Source organism: Perna viridis, chromosome 3 (assembly GCF_037379345.1).
Source record: "Perna viridis isolate PV_CMFRI_1.1 ecotype Kerala chromosome 3, ASM3737934v1, whole genome shotgun sequence".
In the NCBI taxonomy this organism is placed as follows: Eukaryota; Metazoa; Mollusca; class Bivalvia; order Mytilida; family Mytilidae; genus Perna; species Perna viridis.
The window spans coordinates 29790519-29815484 of record NC_142447.1 but is presented as its reverse complement, the minus strand read 5'-3'; the positions used below and the strand labels follow the sequence as shown (position 1 = coordinate 29815484).

General features: G+C 32.3%; 2 protein-coding genes across 11 annotated transcripts in view; one reads left to right on the top strand and one right to left on the bottom strand.

Moving 5' to 3' along the window:
• LOC148621803 (sorting nexin-27-like) overlaps positions 1–786 on the bottom strand; it is a 39733-nt gene extending 38947 nt beyond the window's left edge. Inside the window, exon 1 of one of the 2 annotated variants that reach the window (XM_088576527.1) lies at positions 522–786. In XM_088576527.1, coding sequence (XP_088432653.1) covers positions 522–781 — 260 coding nt within the window. In that variant the 5' untranslated portion in view covers positions 782–786. The remainder of the gene's footprint in view (positions 1–521) is intronic. The other variant, XM_088576526.1, reaches the window with a different exon arrangement.
• Positions 787–4808: 4022 nt separating this feature from the next.
• LOC148621802 (E3 ubiquitin-protein ligase NEDD4-like) overlaps positions 4809–24966 on the top strand; it is a 35307-nt gene continuing 15149 nt past the window's right edge. Inside the window, exons 1-13 of one of the 9 annotated variants that reach the window (XM_088576520.1) lie at positions 4817–4937; positions 9234–9319; positions 10009–10093; positions 10434–10472; positions 11613–11666; positions 13927–14039; positions 17154–17271; positions 18790–18971; positions 19773–19886; positions 20487–20652; positions 22259–22309; positions 23139–23186; positions 24664–24822. In XM_088576520.1, coding sequence (XP_088432646.1) covers positions 4896–4937; positions 9234–9319; positions 10009–10093; positions 10434–10472; positions 11613–11666; positions 13927–14039; positions 17154–17271; positions 18790–18971; positions 19773–19886; positions 20487–20652; positions 22259–22309; positions 23139–23186; positions 24664–24822 — 1257 coding nt within the window. In that variant the 5' untranslated portion in view covers positions 4817–4895. Of the gene's footprint in view, positions 4938–8061; positions 8247–9233; positions 9320–10008; positions 10094–10433; positions 10473–11612; positions 11667–13926; positions 14040–17153; positions 17272–18786; positions 18972–19772; positions 19887–20486; positions 20653–22258; positions 22310–23138; positions 23187–24663; positions 24823–24966 lie in introns of those variants that run through there. The other 8 variants (XM_088576519.1, XM_088576518.1, XM_088576517.1 and 5 more) reach the window with 8 other exon arrangements.

The window sequence follows — 24966 nt, the reverse complement described above, 5'->3', positions numbered from 1 at the left end:
AACTACGCCCGGCTAGACAAGGCAGTCTAAATTTACATACACTTTTTGGCTTGGCATAAACTTTTCGGCATTCAAAAAAAGCGTACACAACAGGTGATTTAAAATGTGTAAATGAGAGGACCATATTAGGTGAATGTCAGCTTTTGTTTACATGTATTTTTTTGTTCTCTACAGAATCGTAATAAATAACCCAGCAAAAGTCAGGTCAGTATTTTTATAGAATTTCACATAAACTTGATTTAACTTTTTGATATCTACAGGATGTTATGGCTTAAAAATGTTCTACATACACAGGTTTGTCTGAAATCATAGGGAAATTAGTAGTGAAATTGGGGTCGTATTTGTAGAAAGGTAATGATGAACGTTAAATAATATGGTACATGTAGACTTGTAGTGAAACAAGATGATCTTGAATGAAGATCTTTAAAGTACTGCATTTCCATTTCCACATTCACGAAGTTCCTAAAACAACAACAAGGTCATACAATAATAATTAATAATAACTTATATGGAGTACTCACACTTCGAGTATCCTGTCCCCTTTCCTTATGCCAGCCTTTTGAGCTGCTCCACCGTCAAGAACAGCACTGACATGCTGAAGGGGTGCATACAGAATTCCATTTATTGATTTCAGTACTCCGCCCTCACTAACTTGTCCTCTTACATTGAATCCGAACCCTGTGTCTGTTTTTGTTATTGTGACAACGCGAGGGCTGTTATCATCGCATGGGTCAGGGGTAGAGGGTGGACTGTTTTCATCGCTGTCTGCCATACTGGTCATGTGACCAAACTAAATATATTTCCGGTTTATTTTATTTAATAGAGATTTGCCTTATTACCAGTAAGCAAAATCAAATACCACTTAACAACAACTAACCTTTAAAAATGTTAATACTTTCATAATAGAACTACACACTTATCAAACAAATAAAAAAAAATAATGTCAGTTGTGAAGGGACTTCGTTAACCGTGCATATGCATGTTAAATAAGTAAAAACTACCAGTTTGAATAGATAAAATACAACTCAATTTGGACAGGGACTACAGAAAATTTACAAATGAAATACAGACAAAAATGGAATTGAGGAAAACTATGACACGATGAATAAATCGGATCACACAATTTGTTACCTTTTGAATGCCGACCGTCTGATGGAAAACACCTTCATCTCACTGGGCAAAGATATGTAATCGATAAAAAAAAATTCCAGCATTTTGACATCTTTTCGGTATAATTTGAAAATGATTTGGTATGTTTGGTATCGAATATTACATAGTATGGAGAATTTCTACCAAGTACTACGTTTTTGTACTTGTGAATTTCTCAGATTAACAACGATGCACGAGATTTTGGCAGATCCATTTATGAAGCGTTGTTTGTGTGGATCTTTGTTGGGTTTTAGAATCCAATACATGGATGGAAGCCTGATCAAAACCATTATCTTGACAATCTCTTCTTTGATACCTATACATTAACTGCATTTTGCTGATTCCTGTGTATTTGCTAGGCTTTGTGGAAGAAGTATTCGCGAAGCTTGCGAAGTAAATTAAACCTTCTCCTTTACTGTCGCTAATGCTACAAAACATAAAATTACTTTGTGCATGCAATCTATATACCGATAAGAAAGGCGTTAAATATAGAAATGGAAATATGAATTAGGCGAGAAATGTGCTAAATTAACATTAGAACAACAAACTTTTATTCACGAATAAAACAAAATATTAAGAGATTTTATGATTCAAATTTAATTACACATACTGGAGCAATTAAGATCTAATTATAATTAGATAGTTACACTCCTTGAGACGTTCCATTTTAGCGTTCGTGCATCGTTTATCGCGCGTTTACACATCGTTTTGCGTCCGTTTAAACGCACGATAAACGCACGATAGAAGCGTTCGTTTATTTTTTACTTTGATTGATTCCTTGATTTGACTAGGAGCGTTCGTTTATCGTGCGTTTGGTGAGCGTTTAGCGTGCGATTTGGTATCGAGTGTGCGGAAAACCTAAACGCCTAAAGGAATGTACAACTAAAATATGCATTTTGACAGTTGGAAGGAGCAGAGATTAATATTTGGTATAAACCTGAACATCCTTAAGTTGTAGCTTGGCACAGCTAGGACACACAACTTTGAGAAACAGAGACATATTACACCTGTATAGTGGTTTTTAACAGTGTGAAGGCATGTCGCACTAGCAGCGGAGATTATACACAATTCGCAATGATGTATATTCGGTGGTGGCGTGCCTTAATTACTCCTATTCTGCCAGTATATTGTTAACCCGGACTTTTATGGGTTAAAGGTTACAGACCACCAATTCAACCAATGAGCATTTGGAACGTACGCAAAAATAGTCCTACGCAGAAATTACCCCTGTTCCTCATAGTGCTGTGAAAAAAGTTCTCATCTCATTTAAAAAATTTAAACAGTTTCTGATAGGAAAAACATTTCTGTACATTTATTTTGCTTCTTGTGATGTGAAGCCTAATCTCCATAATGATTTCTAAATATACCCCTATCTTGTGAAAACACTGGGATTTCCCATGCTATTTATAGACACTTCACTTCCGGTGACCAGTACTGCACTGCAAGTCTGCTAACCCCACATGCCATTCTGAGGATTGTGAGCTGACATATGTAGAATCATGCTGATATATAGTCCTCTGCAGGTTAAAGTTAAGGTAAAGTCCAGAGAAGACATTGAATATTGTGAAATTAGCATAGAAGCCTATGGGAAGTGGAATTAGTGGTTTTTAGACTAAATACTGGATTCTGCACGTTTTGTTGTTTTGTCTTATATTATTCAAGACAATTGCTTACAGTTGCTTATATTCAATTCCAATCTAATTTTAATTAAAATTATACCTATCTACACTAAAAGTCGTAGGAATACATGCAGTGACTGGATGAAAAACTTTTATTTTTCTAACCTTAACGAGACCGATTTAGTTCACGCTTTCAGTGATACACAAGACATAGGAGGGTAGAAAGAAAGTAATAAATATATGTGATTCTTTTTTTTTCGGTAATTGTGCTGAGTGTTATTTACTCAAATGAAATCAAATAGACCTTCTTTAGAGTCGGCAAGTTAAATAACAATACAGCATAGGCTCTTAAAGGGCCTTTATGACCGACATTAAGTGAATGATATTTACACTGCATGCATACATTTGATATGGCATTAAATAAAATGAAACATCATCAGTAGACAAAACATGCAGTTATAAATATAACAAAGACACATATAGCAGGTATACATGCATATCACTATTAAACAATAAAAATGCTAAGCAATCATGTAGCACTTCAAAATAAAATAGCAGAGTAACTAACGGTAAAAGAAGAACAAAATAATAAAAAGCAAACCAATGATATGGTTTAAGCGAGCCGTCCCAGCCCTAAACCAAATGCACGCCTTACTAGCAAACTTGATTGTATAAACTTTTTACATGATGAGCAAAATGTGTTCAGAAAAGGACGCAACACAACAGATCATTTAAGTACTTTAACAACTATATAACTGAGACAAGGGAATTTTAAAAAAAAATTCTACATTTGCTGCGTTTATTGATTTTAAGAAAGCGTATGACTTGATAAATAGAGATTTGTTATTTTGTAGATTCCAACCACTTCATATTAGCTCCAAAATGTTACAAGCAATTAGGGCTTTGTATGATAATATTCAATCGTGTGTTTAACTTAATGGGCATTGTACAGATTGGTTTGATGTCAATAGTGGTTTGAAACAAGGGTGTATACTGTCTCCCTTACTTTTTAATATGTTCATCAATAATGTTGTTGACGACATTAAGAAGCTGAATATTGGAATTGATATTAATAATGAAAAAAAATGTATTTCATTATATGCAGATGATTTATTTTTTAGCTGAAAATGAACAGGATTTATAACAATTGTTGGATGTACTTAATTCATGGTGTTTGAAAAATGACTTAAAATTGTTAATTGTGACAAATCAAAGGTTAAACACATCAGAACACAGTCAGTGTCAAGAACTAATCAATTTATGCTTAATGATAAAATTGTTGCTACTGTTTCTGATTATAATTATCTTGATCTACTGCTAACCGAATTTTTAAGTTATGACCTAGGCAGACTTTTGTATCGCGCTAGACTTCTTACAATTAGGCTTCTGGATCAGGGTTATGTTGCTACAAGATTGAAGTCATCACATCAGAAGTTTTATGGTCGTCATCATGAACTTGTGGATCGTTATGGTTTATACATATGCACCATGAAAACTAATTTGATCATCGTGTCATAGTTTTCCTTTCCTCTTTCGTCTACCCCGGACTTGACTTTTTACGAGCAACTCGGCGGGTGTTTCTAGAAAAGCTGAGGACGCTTACCCTACTGGTGCACTTGGTCCATGCTCCCAGTTTTTAGTGGAGTCCGAGTTGCTCATTTGCTTTGTATGTATTATTTCAGTTGCTTTATGTTCTTTGTCGTGTTTGTCTGTTTCCCTGTCTGTTTTTTTTCACTGGATTACTTTCTTTTGATTTCCACTAGAATCTTGGTACCCTAGCTTGATTACTCTTTCGAACATTTTCCATCATTTATTAATAGAATACCACACCACTTACATGGTTAGATTTGTATTGCTGTTTTCTTAAACAGATTTCAGTGCGTTAACTGTCCATTTTCACCGAGGAAGTTGCACATACAGAAGACTCCGGTTACAGTTCAATCGAATTCTTGTTACACGGAGAATAGCTGAGTATACGATAACGTCATTGTTAATTGCGATATACCTTAATTGTGGTTGTTGGTTATTTCGAAATATCCGTATTTTCTGCGACTGCGCAAGTTAAGACAGTCGAAAACATCAACAGAGTAATAGAGCACGTTAAAAAAAGTAAATCATAAGTAGTGGATGGCACAATCATCGAGAATATATGGATTGCCGGAGCGGCAAGTAAGTGAAGCGTTTGCAAATTAATAATATAGCGAGACATCACTAAAACGAGTGAATATTGAATCGTCTTTTCAAGTATGGTAGGCATTTGACAGGTCAGAGGACAGGCCACAGGGTGTATCACATTCACACACAAGACACAATTTACACAAGGACTTTTTTATGAAGTACGAGTCTATTCGCTCAGATTATTAACTTGTTAACTTGTTTGTCTGAGTGCCAGTCTACCCTTTAGTTCGAATTTCCTCTGATTCTGCAAGTTCTCATGAGGAGTCCTCTTTTTTATGTGGCAGTGGCTGCTCATGGCATTCATTGATGGGGAGCCTCTACAGGCTAGTCGTGAACACATCCAGTTTGAGTATCCAGTGTCACACAGAATCATGATGGAAACGGTTCACTTATGTTAGTAATGAAGAAAATGTGAGAAATTCTTTTTATACAAAATGATACAAATAGAATACAATTTAAATCGTAACTGATGTAAACAAATAACAATTAAAAATCATTCAGATTTAATACAAAATACACATTTAACAAACTTGAAAGACAATTTTTGCACATTGAGTAAGATTGTTTTGGCACATGATTCAGTCTGGCACATTTTAAATCATATTGCTGCCATTCCAGATGACAGATGTGAAACATATCTATTCACACTGGTCCTTTTTGTTGAAACTACAATTTTAATAATATCTGGTAAAGACGATGCATCAACTTTGGCACTTGTCATTTTCTGTGACTTGTTCTGTGTTGACCAACATAAACCCCATACATTTTTTTGTACATTTTCAAGCACAGGGGCCTGCTCGCTCCCACTGTCAAATATGCAGTAAAACCATTATATAACACAAACAGAAAACTGTTCAGTTCATTAAATGTGAACACAGTTCGTAATGATATTAATAGTAATTGTAATTCATTTCCATAATGAATAGAATGTTTCTGTCACGATTCCATATGTTTCTAACACAAACCGGATGTGTGAACAGTTAGCAGGAAGAGGCTCCTCGTCCATGAATATGTGGACAAGGAGCCATTGCCTTTTTATATGGATAAAATGAGACTGGGGTAAGTTACCTGTAGGAGGGCAAAGTTACAAGCTAAATAGGCCTTATTAGTAGATATGTCATTTATGTGGGATGTTATCCTGTATTCTAGAATATTCAGGATAGCTTGTTTGAGGGTCGACTTGTCCAATATTTACTTAAAATAAAAATATTGGAACTTTACTGTTATTCTCTCAAAACTTAGTAACAAGAAAGGCTGTGAAGTTACAATTAGTATTTGTCCTGCAAATCACTTCCTATCAGACTGAAATCAAACCCTCAGTGGTTCTTAGTTCACTTATGAATTTGTAGAGATTGATTACCATCATGAGGACTTTGTCGTCTTACTAAAAGTTAGATTTTTTTCTCTACCACAGTATTTTTACTACTATCTGGATAAAAGCTAGCATACATATAATGTTATTTAAATTTAGGCAATTTATCAAACTCCAAGTATGACTTTGAAATACTTGTCTTTGATAGTATCCAGTTAAAAAGTAACATTGAAGTCGTTTGCGGTAATAGCTTTTCCAACTCCTGTTTACATCACAAGATGTATGGAAATGATATGTGTGAAGGTGATCCTTGACCCTTGACTGCCAGAGTTTTCTCTTAAAGAGTGCCAGACTTACATGTATTTTCAAAAATGTTTTCAGGCTGTTGTTCTATGAAGTTTCATCATGCAACGATTGTGTGACGTTACAATGCTTTCTCAGATAAAAGGTGTCAAGAAGGTGGAATAAATACAACACACTTGTTTCCTATTAACATTTCTCTTTAAATTGATTTTCCCTTGATGGCAATTCTGAAAATATTGACAGTGCAGCTAAGCTAAACATTAAACATTAAAAATTACTTACAAAATGTGAACGTAAATGAACAAAAAGCAAATGACACTGTCAACAGGAAAGGATCTTTTGAAAGAAATAAATGAAAAAAATTGTGCTACCTCACTGTACCTACATAAAAGGGGCAGTGAGTTAATCAGACAAAAGTGATTTCATGGACAATACATTGCTATTTACCCGATACGTGTTAAAATAATATTTTATTTAGTTTTCATCCATTTGTCTGTCCATCAATGAAAGGTTTAGGAGGAGTTTCACCTATGAGCTTCAAAATATACATGTATGTACACTTTTATCAAAAGATCTCCCTTTTGCAGACATACATGGCCATAATTTTACTGCATCATACATTCATTCACAGGTAATGCAGTATAAGAGGCCTTCTAGCACAAACAAACCATTGGAAGACAGACATTATACATGCTTAGCGAGTCCTACCCATCTTACCATTTTTTTGGGGGGTATAGCTAACAAATTAAGAAAGCTTTTGACAGATTTTAAAATTCACATTATCTTACAATCAATTAAATTTCAAATCCATTTATTATATGCTTTTTTTTTCTGGGTGAACACTTCACTTTTTTTTGTTTTCGCCAAAAGTATGATTGTTGGGATAGAGGTGGTTAAAAGAAAATAAAAAAGATTATTTAGAATTGATTGATAAAATGACTGGTTAACTACCAAAACTGTCCTTTATGGACCCTCCCCATTTTGTCTCTCAATGTCACAAAGGCCTTGCTACTGTGACGCCAAGGAAACAACAAGTTTTTGATGGGGCCGATGTATCTGCCCTCTGGCACTGAAAGGAGTACTACTTTTGGTTGATGATCAGCCCTGTGGCACAGAACTCGTTAATAGAAATTAAATCTTTTTTGACAAATGTGGTATCAGCATACAGATTTAGTGACCCAGAATCACAGTCCTTTCCTTCAAAATTCTTAATGACTAGCCCAAATAGAGGACTGTATAGGATTCAACTAGCCCAAAACAAGAAATGTACACATCATTTCACTAGCCGTATTCAATTTTTACTATCCCTGGGCTTCGGGCTAGTGGCTAAAGGCAAGCACTGGAATCAAACTACATGTAGGTGCATGCTTTCAACCATAAAGTTATAAGGAGCATTTGAAGTGTTATATACCACAGCTCACCTGAAAATAAAATATTTTGCATGGCACATCATTGTAAATCCCAAACCAATGTATCATCAGAATAAAAAAAGAGAACCATTGAAGAATCTGAGGAAACTCAGACTCTTTGCCCTTGTACTTATTGGTTCTATTGATCTGTTTCTCCAAAGGTCTCTGAAAAATTACTGATATACCGGTAGAAGACTTTTTCTGTACATGTATATTACAATTATCTATTATAGGGACTTGTGCATACTAATTACTTTGTACCTCATTTACATTCAGGTAAGTTGAAAAATATATTTTTACATCTAACTAACAAGAAGCAGCCCCCAAAAGAGAGTGACATCATAATCAGGGTGAACTTGTTTCAGCCACAATAAATCCAAAAAATTGGAACTTGAGGTTGATAATAGAATTAAACTTTCACAGTTTCATGTAACATTATCAGTGAAAATTCTGACGGTCTAACTTTCAAACGGTTACATTTTACAGAGTTATTGTACATGTATTTCTGCAACCTTTTGAAGTACATGCATATCAGTGACTGGAGTTTGAGGGAAGAATAAGATGGACCCTCAGTGATAAAAGTTTTCCGTAAATTACCTCCAAAATAAGGCTGTATCCTCTGATCAAAATTTCCCAATTCATAAAAAGAATATGGTTAAAAGATAATAGGAAATAAATGAGATTCAAATGTAAACAATTTCCCATTTGATATTCAAAATTACACTGATTAAATGTTTATGACTTGCCTCTCCTGAATCCTGTATTAAATTAATCAGACATCCATAAAACTACAGATTTAAGTTTGTTATGGTTATTCTAAATTTCCCAATTTAATTTAAAAAAAAAATGAAGCAGATTTTTCCCAATAAAAATGAAGAGGTTGTTTTGAACAGGACCAACAATATTACTGATCCTTATAGTCTGTGCATGTTCAACATATACAATTGAGTCTCAATGGAATCTATACGATAAAAAAATAACAGTCGATAAAGAGTTAAGTTCTCAGTATTGTGTTTTGGCAGTTTAATTTGGTACTACCAGATGATCATTTTCATTACTTGAAGGTCCCTAGACAATCTGCCCCCCCCCCAGTTAATCAATCCTGAAATATCACCTTGTCTCTTAATAAGTAAGTATAATATCAACTTATTAAGAGACAAGTTGATATTTTTATAGTGCATTTTAATAGTTGCTTTGATCTTGTGAAAAGTTGCATGCAGACATAAAAATACCTACAAATTGTGTAATATTTTATTTTTGTAGTCAGATGCTCCTGGCACAACAAAGCTACTCCGCCTTAAAGTCATTAAAGGTGATGACTTGGCTAAAAAAGATATTTTTGGAGCTAGGTAAGTACTATGAAAACTTATTGTTATAGGATGGTTGAAAATTGTGTATGTTTTCCTATCATTATTCCACCTGTGTCACCATCTCTGAATTTTTTTATCATTTCTAAGTGATTCAAGTTTTTTTGACAGTCTGGTTGTAGGCCTGGCAATTTCTGTTTTTCTCAGTTCCTTGTCATGCATCATTGAACAAGCAACAATTTTGAGATTACTTTGGTTTTGTATTACAAAATGCAGAAATTACTTGTATGTCAAAATGCTACAATGTAAGTATATTCCATTATCAAAATTTCTCAGTTGAGTGCCACTTAATTTTTCATTTGTTTAAATTCTGAGTCCGCCGGCCAAATATGCTTATTGCCCTTGCATTTATGGGAAATTGATTTATGGTCCTGTATTAGACAGTTGAAGGATTTTGGAATTATTGAATACAAAACTATTTAAATTATGTTGGAAATATGTCTCCAAACATGAGAGACATCTCCAAGGCTTCAATATTGACATCTTATTAAATACTTTTTTTCAAATAATCAGTTTGAAAATATGATCCCTTGTTACTACAACAGTTTGTCTGATCTTACGCCTGTTGACATGAAATTAATTGAAGAAATTTTCTAGAATGGAAGCAGATGTGAAATTGTTCTAATAATAATGTACTTTTTAATGTAGATTTCACATTTTATTATTTACAGTGATCCCTATGTAAAGATCAGTTTGTATAGAGGCGATAGAGATGTTGGTGTGATAGACTCAGTTTCTACTTCAGTCATCAAAAAGGTAAACGGAACACAGACATGAATAGATGCTTAATTTATTCATGATAAAACCCTCTTCAGTTGTATTTTTAGAAAATTTATAAGAATATGTGTGGGTTACTTTTTGGACTGAGTACATTTGATTAACTTAAATGTACATTTGTACATGTAACTAAAATTATTTTGTTGTAATAACTGAATTAATTATGTTTAAAATTACATGGAAACAAACACATCACAGTGTGTACGTACAATTACTATGATTATAATCATTTTAGTGATAAAACTTGATCTATCATATTTTTTATGTATGAATTCTTTTACATATATCAACGTGACCAAATTTGATATTTTTTTTGTAGACACTAAATCCACTATGGAATGAAGAATTTTTGTTTAGGGTAAGTTTTAATGTGTACTACAATAGAATTATTATAGGTTTAAACAGCTATTTTCGGTCGTTCATGCATATATGAACAGATCTTGGAGCTCCCAAACTCAATGAACGGCCAAAGGCCATTCATGTAATGTTTGGGAGTGGAGAGATCCGTTCATACATGCATGAATGTCTGAAAATTGATGTTTAATCCTTATAATTTTATCCCAACATTTGGGAATTATTTTGAAATGTGTTGAACAGGTAAATATATTTATAGAATAAAGTTCTGGGACTATTTAATTTTGGGGTGGAGTTACTTGTAGTTAGATTTTAAGCATTTATGTGTTTCTTTCCCTGAGCTGAAAATTACTCTTTGTAAACAAACTATATTGGTAAAAAAATGTGGATGTAATTAACTATTCTTATGGCTGTATTATGCCATTTAAATATTATTCTTGTCTGATATGTATTAATTTCATCCTTAATAGATGCATGCTTAAAAATGTACATAGTTTAAATTGTCTGCACAGTGATTATGCTTAAAGTATAGACATTTACCAAACTTATCAATTAATTTTGGCCAATGGAAAATTAGGTATACATTTTAACAATGAACAATAACTACTCTAAGGGTTTTTCATAGATCAATTTAGTAAGTGGCTGCACCATGCTGCTATTAAATTTTTAGACATGTACCTAGATGATAAAATCCTATTTTTAATTTTAATTTGTATTTTATCATTTTAAACTGATTAATAGTTAATTATGTTATATCGAAGTCTCCTTTGTTGTCACGTTAAGGGACTTTATTCATGAAAAGTATTACTATTTCTCTGTTGGTCTATCAAATTAGGTTTATGCCTTTCATATCATGCATTTGGATTGATGCATGTTCTTGCCATTGTTCATATGTATTAATTTTATGTATAAATACAAGCTTGACTGGAGACAGATTAATCATGCAAAGGTGATACATGTCTTAATTATGGATATGTGAAGAAAATTATGTCAACAAACCCAATACTTGTTTTGTATTACTTTAAAAACATTTTAGTTCTTGAAAAAATGCTTCTATTTTAATACAAAAAACATTTGACACAACTCACTGTAGAAGCAAAATTACACCCATTTTTATAATCATAACTATTTACATTTATTATAGGTAAATGCCAGAGACAACAAATTACTGCTAGAAGTGTTTGATTCCAACAGGGTGGTAAGATGTTTTATCCCTTATGTCAAAGTTATATGAACATTTTTTTGTCTCTTTAATAATACTGGAAGTTGTAAGCTAATATAAGCCCTGGTCTGATAACTGGTTATTTGCTTGTTGTCAGTGGTAACATCATCGGTTAAGAAAGTAATTTTCTGATTATAGATCTTGTCTTTCATTTTTTTAAATAAAGAAATTACCATATTTTGATGTGTAAAATGCACACTTATGTATTGTACGCAGTGCAATTTTGAAAAAAAGTTTTTTTAGACATAGATTGCAGTAGAATTTGTTAAGACAAAAGATGCATTTTTGCACTTGATCGGTCAATATCTTTACATTGTTGCGGTATTTCTTACAAAAATGTGAAGGAAATAAACTTATGTTCATACTAAAATATCATGTAATTAAATGGCTTATAAAAAAATTAATAGTTTGTAAAATTGGATATTTTCTGTTTTGGTTGTCTTAAAGTTGAATTTCATGAATCATAATAAGTTTCAAAATATTCATTTTCAGCTGCAAAAGCATTTAATAAAGGAGGGTTTGAAAAAAAAGATTTTGTTACTTTTCGGTTTTTAGTTGTTTCATTTCAATATCTAAACATGTTTTGCAGGAAAAAATATTGTACAACCTTTGTCTGAAACATTTAAGACATTCAAATATGATTTGAAGACAATATCATTTAAAATTCAATACTTAAAGATTTTTTAAGATGTATTTCATGAATAGAAAAACTTTTTTCCATTTAAATTTCTTTTCCGGCTTGTTCTGAATACATGTTGTATAATGATTCATTGTATGCACTTCCATGCTCTTGAAATGATTTTTATGTGAAAATGTACGAAATGGAAACGATAAAACATGATTTATCGTAAACTGGAGTGAAGAATATTCATTCCGTATTCTGTCTAAAACGTTTGAACTTAAAAGCTTTTTAAAATACTTGCTTGTAATTGAATATTCGATAGAATTCGAAGATTTTTTCAGTTTATTTTTTCTATACTGAATGGGTGCCATTTTTGTTTGAATTGTTATCAGAAAAGAGATAACTGTTGTCAAAATACCACTAAAAGATGGAGTACAGTCCCGATCATCAGGCATGTCTAAAAATGATAGGGTGGTTTCACTTCGCTTTTGGTGTCGTCAGAGGGCGAAGTGAGCGACCCTAGAGTGACTATTTCGCCAGAATCGCCCAGGAGCGTGAGCCCTGAATTGATGTTTAAGGAATTTTTCATGAGTCAATGAAACACATCTTTGAGCTATGCCCATAGTTAAGTGGAATACTTTTATTGATCACTGTGTAGTGTCTATTTTCTGTGCATATCTAAAATAGAATAAGAGAAACATATAAAATGTAATTATAAGAATTGAATGTTTCATTTTTGATGTTTCATTTGTGTTTAAAAGCTTTAATCAGTTGCACATTTTGAAAATGAAGTGGTAGTGCGCGTCATTGAAAATGAGTCAATGCTTTTACACACTAATGGAACATAAAATACATGTGTGAAACCGATTTGTGTTTTATCACAAAAGTGTGCCTAATAAATAATTTAAATGAAGAAAGCGGGCTGATTTTTAAATTGTACGAACTTTAGGAACTGAAATGCGAGTGAGAAAATGAATCGAAAAGGGTGTTATTATTTTTATCATATTTCCACCTTCTCTATGCATGCTTTTATCCTGTGCTATTTTCTAAATACCTGATATTTTATAAAACGTAGTATTTGACTGTAAGTTTTGGAAATGCACCCCTTATTTGTACTGAAACTGAGTAGTATTTTTTTCATTATGTTACCATGGCTACTGGATTTATGACTTTAATCACTAATTTACTTATAAATTACTTGACCCTCCACACTCCAAGAACTAGAAAAATATGTACTTTTTTATTTAAAAACACTTGAAATTTCTGTGTTGACTGCCTCAAAAAGCTTTATGACAACAAAATGAGACAAATTATCAGAATTGACCTAATCCTACTACCAGATATAAAGTGAAGGTAATTTGCTTACCCATAATTAAGACAGCACACTTTATACCCTTTCAGTAAGAGAATTATTGTGGTATTGTATTTTGACTTAATCTTGGTTTGAGGAAATACAATGAAACATACAGATAGATTTATAAAATGCTCAATGACTGAAGAAATGTTCAGGGCAAATGTATCAAGAGGGAAGAGAAGAAACTACCATTTTCATGTCTGTGTGTAAAATGTAAAAAGTAAAAAATATTTAGTTAATGTTATTAATTTATATTGTAGACTAGAGATGACTTCTTGGGGATGGTTGAATTACCCCTTGGTTTAACCAGTGTAGCAACAGAAAGTCCAGGTTTTGATTTACCTGCCAAAAGTTACATTCTCAGACCTAGAAGGTTGGTACAAATCAGAAAATAATTGTACATATGTCAGTTTATATGTATATTTCTTAAGACATTTGATAATGCACTGGGAAAACAACATTAAAACATTTACTGCAAGAATTTAGTCTAATAATAAATTTCTGATTAATAAATATTCTGAAAAATTGATATGTTTGTCAACTTGATCTGGATTTGTTGTTCAGTATGACTTTGATTAAAAATTGTGTTTTAATTTTTACTTGTCTGCAGAACAACAATTTCACTTATTTATAGTACTACATGTGAATTAAAGAAAACACTTATTAAGTCACTGATATTGTTGGCGACTTCTTGCAGTAGTAATTTCAGTACTTAATATTTGCATATGATTTGCATAAATATGTAGTTATATGCCACATAATGCTGCAGATCCTTGCCATGTTTACTGCCATAGCGTCATAGTTCTAGCTTCATACAAGATAAAAATGTACCTCTTAAGTCTCATACACCTGTGTTCTAAGTGCGTTTTTTTGCTTGTACAAGAACAGGAAGTTTACTTGAAATGATAGGTTAGCACTGAACATTACCCAGCTTCTGATTCAGGCACTGGGTCTCGTTACAAGACTGTATAGGTCATATACATTAGCATGCCCCCATATTCATGAATATTCATTGCCAGTTGCTTAATCTGGTTTCTAAACTGGTTCCCTTGTCAATATCATAAGCTACCCAATGGTTGCTATGTAAGGTATATGAACCTCTTTTAAAACGTATCATACACTTGTCTATGCATGTTTTTTTTTGTTTGTATTAGAATGGAAAATTTACATTAAAAGATAAAATGATTGGTTAACATTGATTTAATGTAATATTAGCCAGTTTCCCCTTCAAACACAGGCATTCGTTACAATTAACTATATAAAAGTCATATATATCATCAGGACCCCAATATCTACTTATAGCCATTGCCAGTTGTTTAATCTTGTTCCGGATGATTGAAAACATTGGGGTCATTTGGTTACAAAAGATTATGCAATCATATCAAGGGAACCAAGATTTTAGTGGAAGTCGCCCAATTTTAGAGTGTATCGAATTCGTACTATTTCAGATGTTGAAAGTAAGCCAAAATCAGTGACAGTGAATATTTGACGATTAGCGACTTTGAAGACTTCAGTCTGATTTTTTATTTAATGAAATGAAAACAGTTTCTTATTTACAAAAATATGATAAAGACCTTATTCACTAGTAATGTATACATAGGCATGTATCTTACATATACATTGCCGCCGCTTATAGGTTCTTATAGGAAGTACTCTTAAACGTTATAATCCACTTGTGTTTCAATAGACACAAGTGTAAGTTCCTATTTCTTCGAGAAAAAAATCTGCATCTTTCAGGGACCATTTGACTCGAAATTCAGGGAGACTTCACTTCTCCCTCAGCGAAAAAAAGGGAGAAGTTTCAAATCTCGGGTAGACTTCTCAGTGTGTGCAGGTTCATTAGTTAAATTCAAATTTTGAATGATGTTATCATGTAATGGCATTTCTTTTTTGAACAAATTCATCTTTCTAAGACAAAAGGTATAAGATTATTAACTAATGTATTTGATATTTTTTTTCCAATTAAAAGACATTAAATCATTATACAATTTCACATCTGGTCAATCTAATGTCTAAAAACTTATCGTTTACACATGCACCACAGTTCATTCTCATCAAGTCATTCACTGAACTATTGTTTAAAATGGTTTTCAACCTTGACTTGATTCAGTTTTGGGTAGAGAATCCTCTTTCACTTATTGCACTATTCACTGGTAGAAGTGTGCAGCACTGAACAAGTTTTACAATATTTGGTATTTTATCTTCATAAATTCATCCCAAGTTTTTCACAAATTTCACTAATGGAGGAAGTTTGAAAAGAACCTTTAACAAGCCTTTTGTATTGTTTATATTCCATAGGCACTTGTTCTTTGTCAATTCCTTGGATGGCAAAATGATCAGCTAAAACAGTAACACTTTGGTTTCCAAATATTGCCAACTCTCCTTTTTTGTGAGCAGAAGTAATGTGAAGAGGGTGCAATACTTGCCTTTTTTTCCTATCAAACCACTATCTTGAAAACAATCTTTTAAATTGTTCACAATGTTGTCTATATATTGTGGCATAATAAATCTGAGGATATCTTCAGTGTCCAATGTTCATTTAATCAATGATAAATTTTAATTTTCAGTAAGTATTTATTTGTAAACTAAAACAAAGGATGATTAATTTATAGTTTATTATCTTTACTGTCACTTCGGGGTGACTACCCTGGACTTGACTTTTTATGAGCAACACGGCGGGTGTTTCTAGAAAAGCAGAGGACACACCTTACCAGTGCACCTGGTTCATGCTCTCAGTTTTTAGTCTAGTCAGAGTTGCTCATTTGCTTTTGTTAATTTGTATGTATGATTTTAGTTACTTTATGTTCTTTGTTGTGTATGTCTGTTTTCCATGTCTGGTCTTTGTCCCAAGATTGCATTCTTTTGATTACTGCTATAACCTTGGTTCCTTTGATTACTCTTTCCAATCAAGCGATGTTACGCAGTCAGATCCTTTGATGTTGACATGTGTACAGTTAGCATTAACATTTTTAACAGTCATATATTAATATATTTATGGTATTAAGTGTAATACTTTACCAATTTAAGTGTCAAAATTTTTTTATAAGATTTTCAACATGGTAGTGACAGGTGTGTTGTGTATATATTCATTTTCATAAATGTCATCGTAAATTCTAGAGAAGTTCTGGTTGAGTACTCGATGGGAGATCAGATGAGTGTTAGAAGCAGGGCGGAAACGTGTAGTGACCTGCTGTGAATCGTCTCATTTCAGCTGTGAAAACACACAATAAAGTTATATTTAAAGAATCACTGATGCTCTACTGGATTTTCCTTTTAGATTTTGAAAAATAAAAAGGGGGATGTGTCGGATTTAAAGGGCGACTTTAACTTCTCTTTTGTGGTAATATACGGCAAAGTTTGAAACGGAAAAGTGACTATTTTGCCGCAAGGATGGTCCTTGTCTTTACACGTCTTTCTATATTCAGGCCTATCCATACTCTACACAGCCATCAGTTCCCACTGCTGTAATTGTGACAATTTATTTTAGCTTGAAGTCCCGTGTGAAAGGGTTTCTGTATTTATACATAGCCTATGTACTTGAACCAGAGAGAGAAAATGGTGCTACTGAGGATACTGCTGCAGGAACTAACAATTCAACCCTAGAGGTTTGTTTCTATATCATTCAATGTACACATTTTTTAATTGCTCTATGGCGTCTGTTCCACATCACTTGGAAGATTCCAAAATTCAGATTCCAAGTTATAATACCTGACCTTATGTTCACCAATGAAGATTTTTTAGTTTTTTAATTTACTGTATTTTTCCATGTATTTCGCACACTTTTTTCATTTTTTTCTTTGTTTTGGGAAGGGGGTGAGTGGCGTACACCAAAAAATGAGTTTCTAGATTTTTTTTGGATACATTTAACAAATCAAAACCAAAGACAACATTGAGCCATTTGTATTTTTGAGAACAGTTATATTTTAAATAAACGAATAAAATTTTACTGCTATCTAATAATTGTTTAATCCATCTATGCCATTTTCTTGCATTTCATGGTTTGTACAAAAAATCACGATAGCTTCTTATTTTTCTCTGAAAACATGCTGTCATTATAACGTGTTCACCTGTGTTTGGTGGAGCATCAAATACACCATAATGGGAGTACTAACCTGTCCTCGGGTCCATTGTCATTTATTATCAAGTAACAAATGATCAATTACAAAAGTGGAAATAGTTGTCACCAATCTTTTAATCTGCTTGATGAGTTGTTTCCAGATGTCAAATATTGATACACAAGCTTGACAAATTAAAACATCACTTTATTAATTGTTGGAGTTGTTGCCATTGTTTTAGTTTAACCCCTAATTTGCATACTAACAGGAAATGGACTTATTGAATGGATTCAGTACATTGCTGTATTTTAATCAATGGCTTGCAAAGGTGCAGGGAAACATAAAAATACTTTTTTTGGAAAGATTAATAATGAAATAATATACATTTTTGGGAATATGCCAGAATCCTTTCATCTCAATGTGGTCTTCTGCTGGTGAATTTTTTCTCCCTTCCCACTGCATGGTTTTACATTTGTTTTGTTTGTTGGGGTTTAACGTCCGAGCAGCAATAGCATGGTTTTACATGGAAACTAGCTTTTTTGTTGATCTCCCTTGCCAAGAAGGGGGTACATGTTATACAAGAGTGGAAGGAAGACATAGGAGAATATGGTATATGTTTGATTCAAGTCCTAAAATGATGAAAACTTATAATGGACATTTGATACTGAAATCAGTATTTCAAGTTACATTCCATATGAATTATACCATTTATCATACCTATTAAAGATATGATTCACAGAGACTCCATTTAATAATTATTTTTCCGTAGACTAGCCATTTATGTCTCCTTTTTCAACCCCAACAATATTGGGGGGCAAATTACAACATTAATGGCCAGCTTGTGGTAAAATATGAAAGTACTTTGTATTGGACACAATAAGGACTGTTGTAGACTAAAATTATATTGTGGTATCATTAAATTTGGGTAAAATTTATCTTTGATGTCAGAAATAAGGTTGTCATATGTCCAATCACCTTTTGATCGCAGCTGTGGTCTAAAGACCTTGAAAGCATGTCATATTAGATTAAACCTTTGATTATTGATAGGATTTTTATGATTTACAGCAGCAGGCAACTGGTTGGGAGATGGTGGATATGGCAAATGCTCTCAATGAGGCTGGGGCTTCTGGACCAACTAATGATGAACAAAGCTTGCCTCCAGGATGGGAAAGCAAGTATGATCCTCAATCTGGTCGCAAGTTTTATGTCAACCACAATGACCAAACCACCAGCTGGGAATGCCCACAAATGTATGTGAATTCTTCTACCTAAATAAGCCATTAATGTGTGAGCATTGATTTATAGCCAACCTGGTCCTAACGTCCAAGTAAGCTCATGCCATCACTTATCATCTTTCATCTGATGCCTGTCATCTCTCTTTCCATGAAAATTTCACATTTTGCTCAATTACATGAATACACCTTGACTGATTTTAACCAGAGTTTTGCAAGAATGTTATAAGGAAAATCATGAAAAAAAAGGCCACTTTTGATTCTGCTTGATTAAATAAGGCGCCTGCAAAGGCAATGTAAGTTTCTGATTGGACAGTGTAAATTGTTGACCTTAAAGCTGAGTTGCTCAGTAGGAACTTATGGCCATTCATAGTTGCCTTTGAAACCCTATGCCAAAGCATGCTAAAGGCATACTGTGAAAGCAGAAAAAATTAATTAGAACTAAATTTCATTTATTTTGTTGAGTAACCAAATTCATTCATGAAAATTAACTATCATGTCAAAAATATTTTCTCAATGTTAAAAACATGAAAATTAACCCCAATTAAATCAGTAATAAAACAAAGGTCAAAACAAAGTTTAGTAAATTATTCTAAAAGTTTCTTGAAGTAATAATCGGAATAAGAACATTTGAAGTCAACCTTAAAATTTGATTGTTCAGATAGACACTGGTTCATTTTTCTAACAAATTACTCTTTACATACCAGTATGTCAAGATCTATTCAAATCACCAGTCTCAGGATGTATTAGAATGTTGGCCTGATTAAGCTTAGATCAAAATTAGTTATTGATGTGTCTGTAATGTGTATTGTTTTCCAGAACAAACAGTGGAAGCAGTTTACCAGAAGGCTGGCAAGAAAGAGTTGATGGGAATGGTAGAACAGTGTACATAAACAAAATAAATAGAACAACCCAGTGGGAAAGACCAACATTGTAAGTTCTTGACTATTTTATAATTCGTTGATACAGAAATTTATTTTGGTTAAATAATGTTATTAGCTCAGTTATGTAGAACACTTGGGAAAATCTTTAAGAACAGTTTTATGAAGTAAGTTACACTTAGGAAAAGCCATTAGAACTAGTCTTAAATTAATGAGGGGGAGAACTATGATTTTCAAGAAGCAACTATTGCCTAATGATGTAATGTACTTCCTTTCTTCTGTCCATATTTCCTTCTTTCCATTACAGAGAGGTGTACTCATCTCTTATCAGTTATTCCTCCTACATCTCTGAATTAAATTTATTTAAACTTTAACAGAATATTTATTACATGTTCCCATTGAGCACCTCATATTTTATATTTTGATTCAAATCAGTTTGGAGGTTTCCCATCAGTGAAACATGGACTTTGAAAGACTTCAATGAAACTTATACAATTGTTTCATTGTGTGATGCCATTATGTACCTCCTGACTTAGGGCATTTCCTATATGATTTCTGGGAAAGGAGCAGTGGTATAAACCAAATGAATATTGCTCACAATTTTTCTAGTTTATTTCTTTAATGATAACAATTTTGTAATCTACCTTTACAGACCAGCATCAGATTCTGGAGACTCTCGGATAAATAATGCCAGTAGAAATGCGTCTAGGATGTATAGACGGCACATCAGTGTAGAGGATACCATTAGTTTATCTGACAATTCTCCTGTACCATCACCTAGTGCACCAGATAGAAGGCTTATAACCAACAGAGAAGAGGTAAATCTGATAATCACAATACACTATATTTATTTACAGATATCTTGCTTTTTAATGAATAACACATTCATTTTTTCACTCTTACTACTCCATCCACGAATACAACCTCTTAACCACAACATTTTATTTGCTGTGTACATTACTATAATAAACTTTACAAGCTCAGTGGCATTACCTAAAATGGACCTTGCTTTATTTCACTGCAAAAGATACTTACACTGTAGTCTTAATATGAGCATGATTTTGGATTAATTATACTGTTTCATGATACCTTATCTGTTTCATTTGTTATGACAATTTTTGTACAGATGAACTGTTACTATTTTCAATACAAATATTCTGAGTGATTTGATTGGCTGTTATATTAGAATTATATTCTATAGAGTACCAATGTGACATGCTTAACTACCATTCACTTGTGTGATCTTGAGTTAAGTTTTCATTATGTTGACCTTAAACTCTAAATTTTCCATTCTTGTGTAGCTTGTACTTTACAAAGAATGGATTAACTTGTTTTTTATTGGACAGCATAGTTCCATTTAATTTCAATTTAGTAGACCAAACCCATCAATAAATATCTATAACTGACTTAACTGTTGTTAATAAATGTGAGAATAGATACATGTAATAGACCTGCTTGAGAATTATATAAATCTGAATGTGAATTATTCAGATCTTGATAGTTAGGGGAACTGAACTGTATAACTTCTATTGGTGGTACTAATCTTATTGTATTAGATACTTGTAAAAGTACGTGTAATCATTTTTGTACCACCACACACAAAATTTTATATTGTATTCAAAAACAAGCTCATGAAAATGGTGCACCTCTTGACTTATAAAATTTTGTGTGTGCACAAAAACTTTTAAAAATGATAGGGATAAAATTTTGTTTATTCTGCAACGTAAATAAAATCAGTAGTAAGTCCATGTGACTAAAAAAACATATACTTTAGCTCTACATTTAATTTCAATTTAAATTGTCAAAAATAGTTTTGATAATTAGCAGTGTAGGAGTATTCATAACTATTGAAACTTGACTGAGATAACTTTCTGAGTTGTAATAAGAAATTGAGTTAAATGCGTTCAGCAGTTTGATGCAAGTTATTAATAGACTCAAAAAGCATGCCTTATCTATCCATGATAAAATATGGAAAATTGACAGCTAGTTGGAGGTTAAGGTCATCATGATTGACAGCTGCTCAAACTTAGAAGATGATCAGTTGTTTAGTTGTATTTAACTAGGTCACATTGGTATAATGTAGGACATAGAGAGCTATTTTCATTTCTCAGAAGCCTACTTAGATTTGTATTGAGAATGATATAAGTATATGGCACGTACCATATATTGCTATCTATCATTGATATGTTCAGCTACTATACATATGCAATAAACCAATTTAAGCCTAGATCCCCTGCCTATAATCCTAAGATAATGTGTACGTTTTTTCTTAGTTAAAGATGCAAAATTAATTTTTACTGTATATATGCACCTGTAAGGACATATTGGGGAAAAAATAATACAGTGTGGGATAAAAATACTATCAATAAAGTTATAACAAGCAGCTGGCCAAAATATTCACTAGTATTATAATGGAAATTGTAGGGATTACATCCCCGCAGTGGTTCTTTTGGAAGTCAACGTCAGTTTCATAGCGTGAGTATATTGCTCATCTCTGTTCTGTGAAAGTGTGAAAAACATTTAAGACTTGGCTATAATAAAAATTTTGTCTATTGAAAGATAACATATTTATAAATTTTTCATGTGCATATTGTTTATTGTGTGAAGTGCAAAATTTTTATCAGAGCCAATTTTTATAAATTTAAAAACATATCTTATCTTTAAACATGAGAAAAGTAGCTCTGAATTTAACTGAATAGGGGCATGTCAATATTTTTTTTATCCATTGAGATGTAACAAAATTATTTTAACCAATCAGATTACAGTATTTATCTCGAATTAATTTATATACATATGCTTATTATCATTATTATAGATAAAGCTTTTTTATGTTTTATGAAAGATGCATGCAGGTTCCATGTATTTATAATTTTGAGCATTCAAAGCTTGCTTAATTCTATGCTTTAAATTTTCTGTGCAAGGTATACTTTCTTAGGAGAGAGTGGTCATTTATTTAATTAAAAGGTCACAAGATATTTTCTAATGATACTGTAAATTTAGTAATTGTCATTGCTGATTTTTGTGGATAATGTCAAGTGAACATATTCATTGGTATCAATTTTTCATGGTTTTAAAAAATGTTTAACATTATTTTGTGTTAAAAATTGATTCCGCAGGTATTATTTCTCTTGTTATATCTGTCAACTGTGAAAATAGCAAAAAAAAAAGAGTACATCTGAAAAATTAATACATGTATATGGAACATAATACTGTCGTTAACTATAATACATATATATAAATACCACTTATATTCAATAAATAAAATACAATGTAAAACAAAAAAGAACTGTTACCCATACTGTAGGAAAGACAACCTCGAAGTGGTTCATTTGGTAGCCGTCCTCAACTTCAAGTGAGTAGAGTGTGTATGTGTAGCTAACAAGAGTGTAATCAGATGTATTCTTAGGTTTTATGGCTAATTCATTTGTAGTGCTGTCATTTTGTTTTTTAATGCATGCATAATTTGATGGATTTGTAATGGGGAGTCCTCAATTATATACAAAAATTCTTGATAGTGAAAAGTAGTTACTAAATGCATGCTGGGAATTGTACATAGAATAATTTGTTTTTTTGTTGACCATTTTTATAAGTTGTGTAAAAATCTGTCTCAGGCCTTGCTACATGGTCATGTAGAATACAATGTAAATATCATTCCAAAGTCATATTGTATTTTTTATGAGATCACTCTTGGTAAAAACAGATTTGCTTTTCCCATTTTCATTTATATTCATTGTTTCATAAGTTAAATAGCAGTAATTACTTGTTTAAGTAAAAAAAATATATATCTTTTTGTCATAATTTTTTATTTTAAAAATACAGGGCCTAATCTAGAGGGAGAAATTTGCAGAAACTTCTTGACTAGGCTTACTTCTCCAATTTTTCTTTGACAGGGAGAAGTTTTTGTAATAGATAACAAGGAAAAAAAATGTCAATATTGTAATTTTTCACACAGAATTTACCCGAACTTCTTCTTGCCATCAATATGTAATTTAAGCCCTGAAAATTCCAGATTTCATCCGTCCATAAGTACATTCTTCCCTTTGTCTTAATAAAACACCTTGTGAACACTCTTAAAATCCACATCCTTCCAAGGATTTTAATCAGATTTATCACAAATATAATCCTGATTAATAAGTAGAACCTTATTACTTAAAAAAATCATAGTACAATTCACTGTAGTAAATGTCAAAATTTGTATTGCACTTGTTTTCTGTACTAGTTTTTTCTTGATATTATACTCTTGATATTTTTTACTTTTTTGCACTAATATTACAGTAACCCAATTTTTTTTTGTGATTGGTTTGATTTTGCTAATTTGGTGAGCTAGAAAAATTCATGAAAAATTAATTGCCGTGTATAAGACCCTTTGTTTTGCAATACATGTTGAACAGAGTAAAACTCCAGAAAATGAATAGTAGTGTAATTAAATTAATAACCCTAAAGGCAAAAAATCAGTTTCTGTGAATGTAAGTTGGTTTACAGTAACTCCTTTTTTTCATAAAATTGTTTCATTAGATACCATCATCAACATGATACCTTTTTTGCTCTAGTTTTTACTATAGTTCCCTACAGTGAGGTTTATAATGAATATTAATCATTTTTGTTAATATCCAATACATTGTAGGGTATAAAAGTTCTATAAACACTTGAGATATTTATCCCTCATAAGTTTCAAACACATGCTTTGTGAAAGTGAAAATTTCTTCAAATCTAAATGCTGAGTAGTTATGGCTTTATCTGACCTGTACATTTGGTGTAAATTGGTAAATAACCATTTTGAACTGGCAACTTAAATGTAAATTTATACCTACCTTTGTATGTATTTTCAGAGGCAACAAAACAGAAACTCTAGTACCAGTGCTTTAAGTAATGACTCCTCTCCTGGAGATGATGACGATGAAGAGCCCCTCCCACCAGGCTGGGGAATGAGTAAAGCTCCCAATGGTAGAATGTTCTTCATAGACCACAATAATAAAACAACAACATGGGTAGGTATTCCATTCTCAGGAACCAGATTTATCAGTAATTTTGCTTTTAATTTATCATTGGTTAATTTGCCCTTTGTAAAAGTGCATCCTTTTTAGGTTGAAAAAAAAATGGGTAAATCTGTACTTTTTCAGAAGCATTTTTAT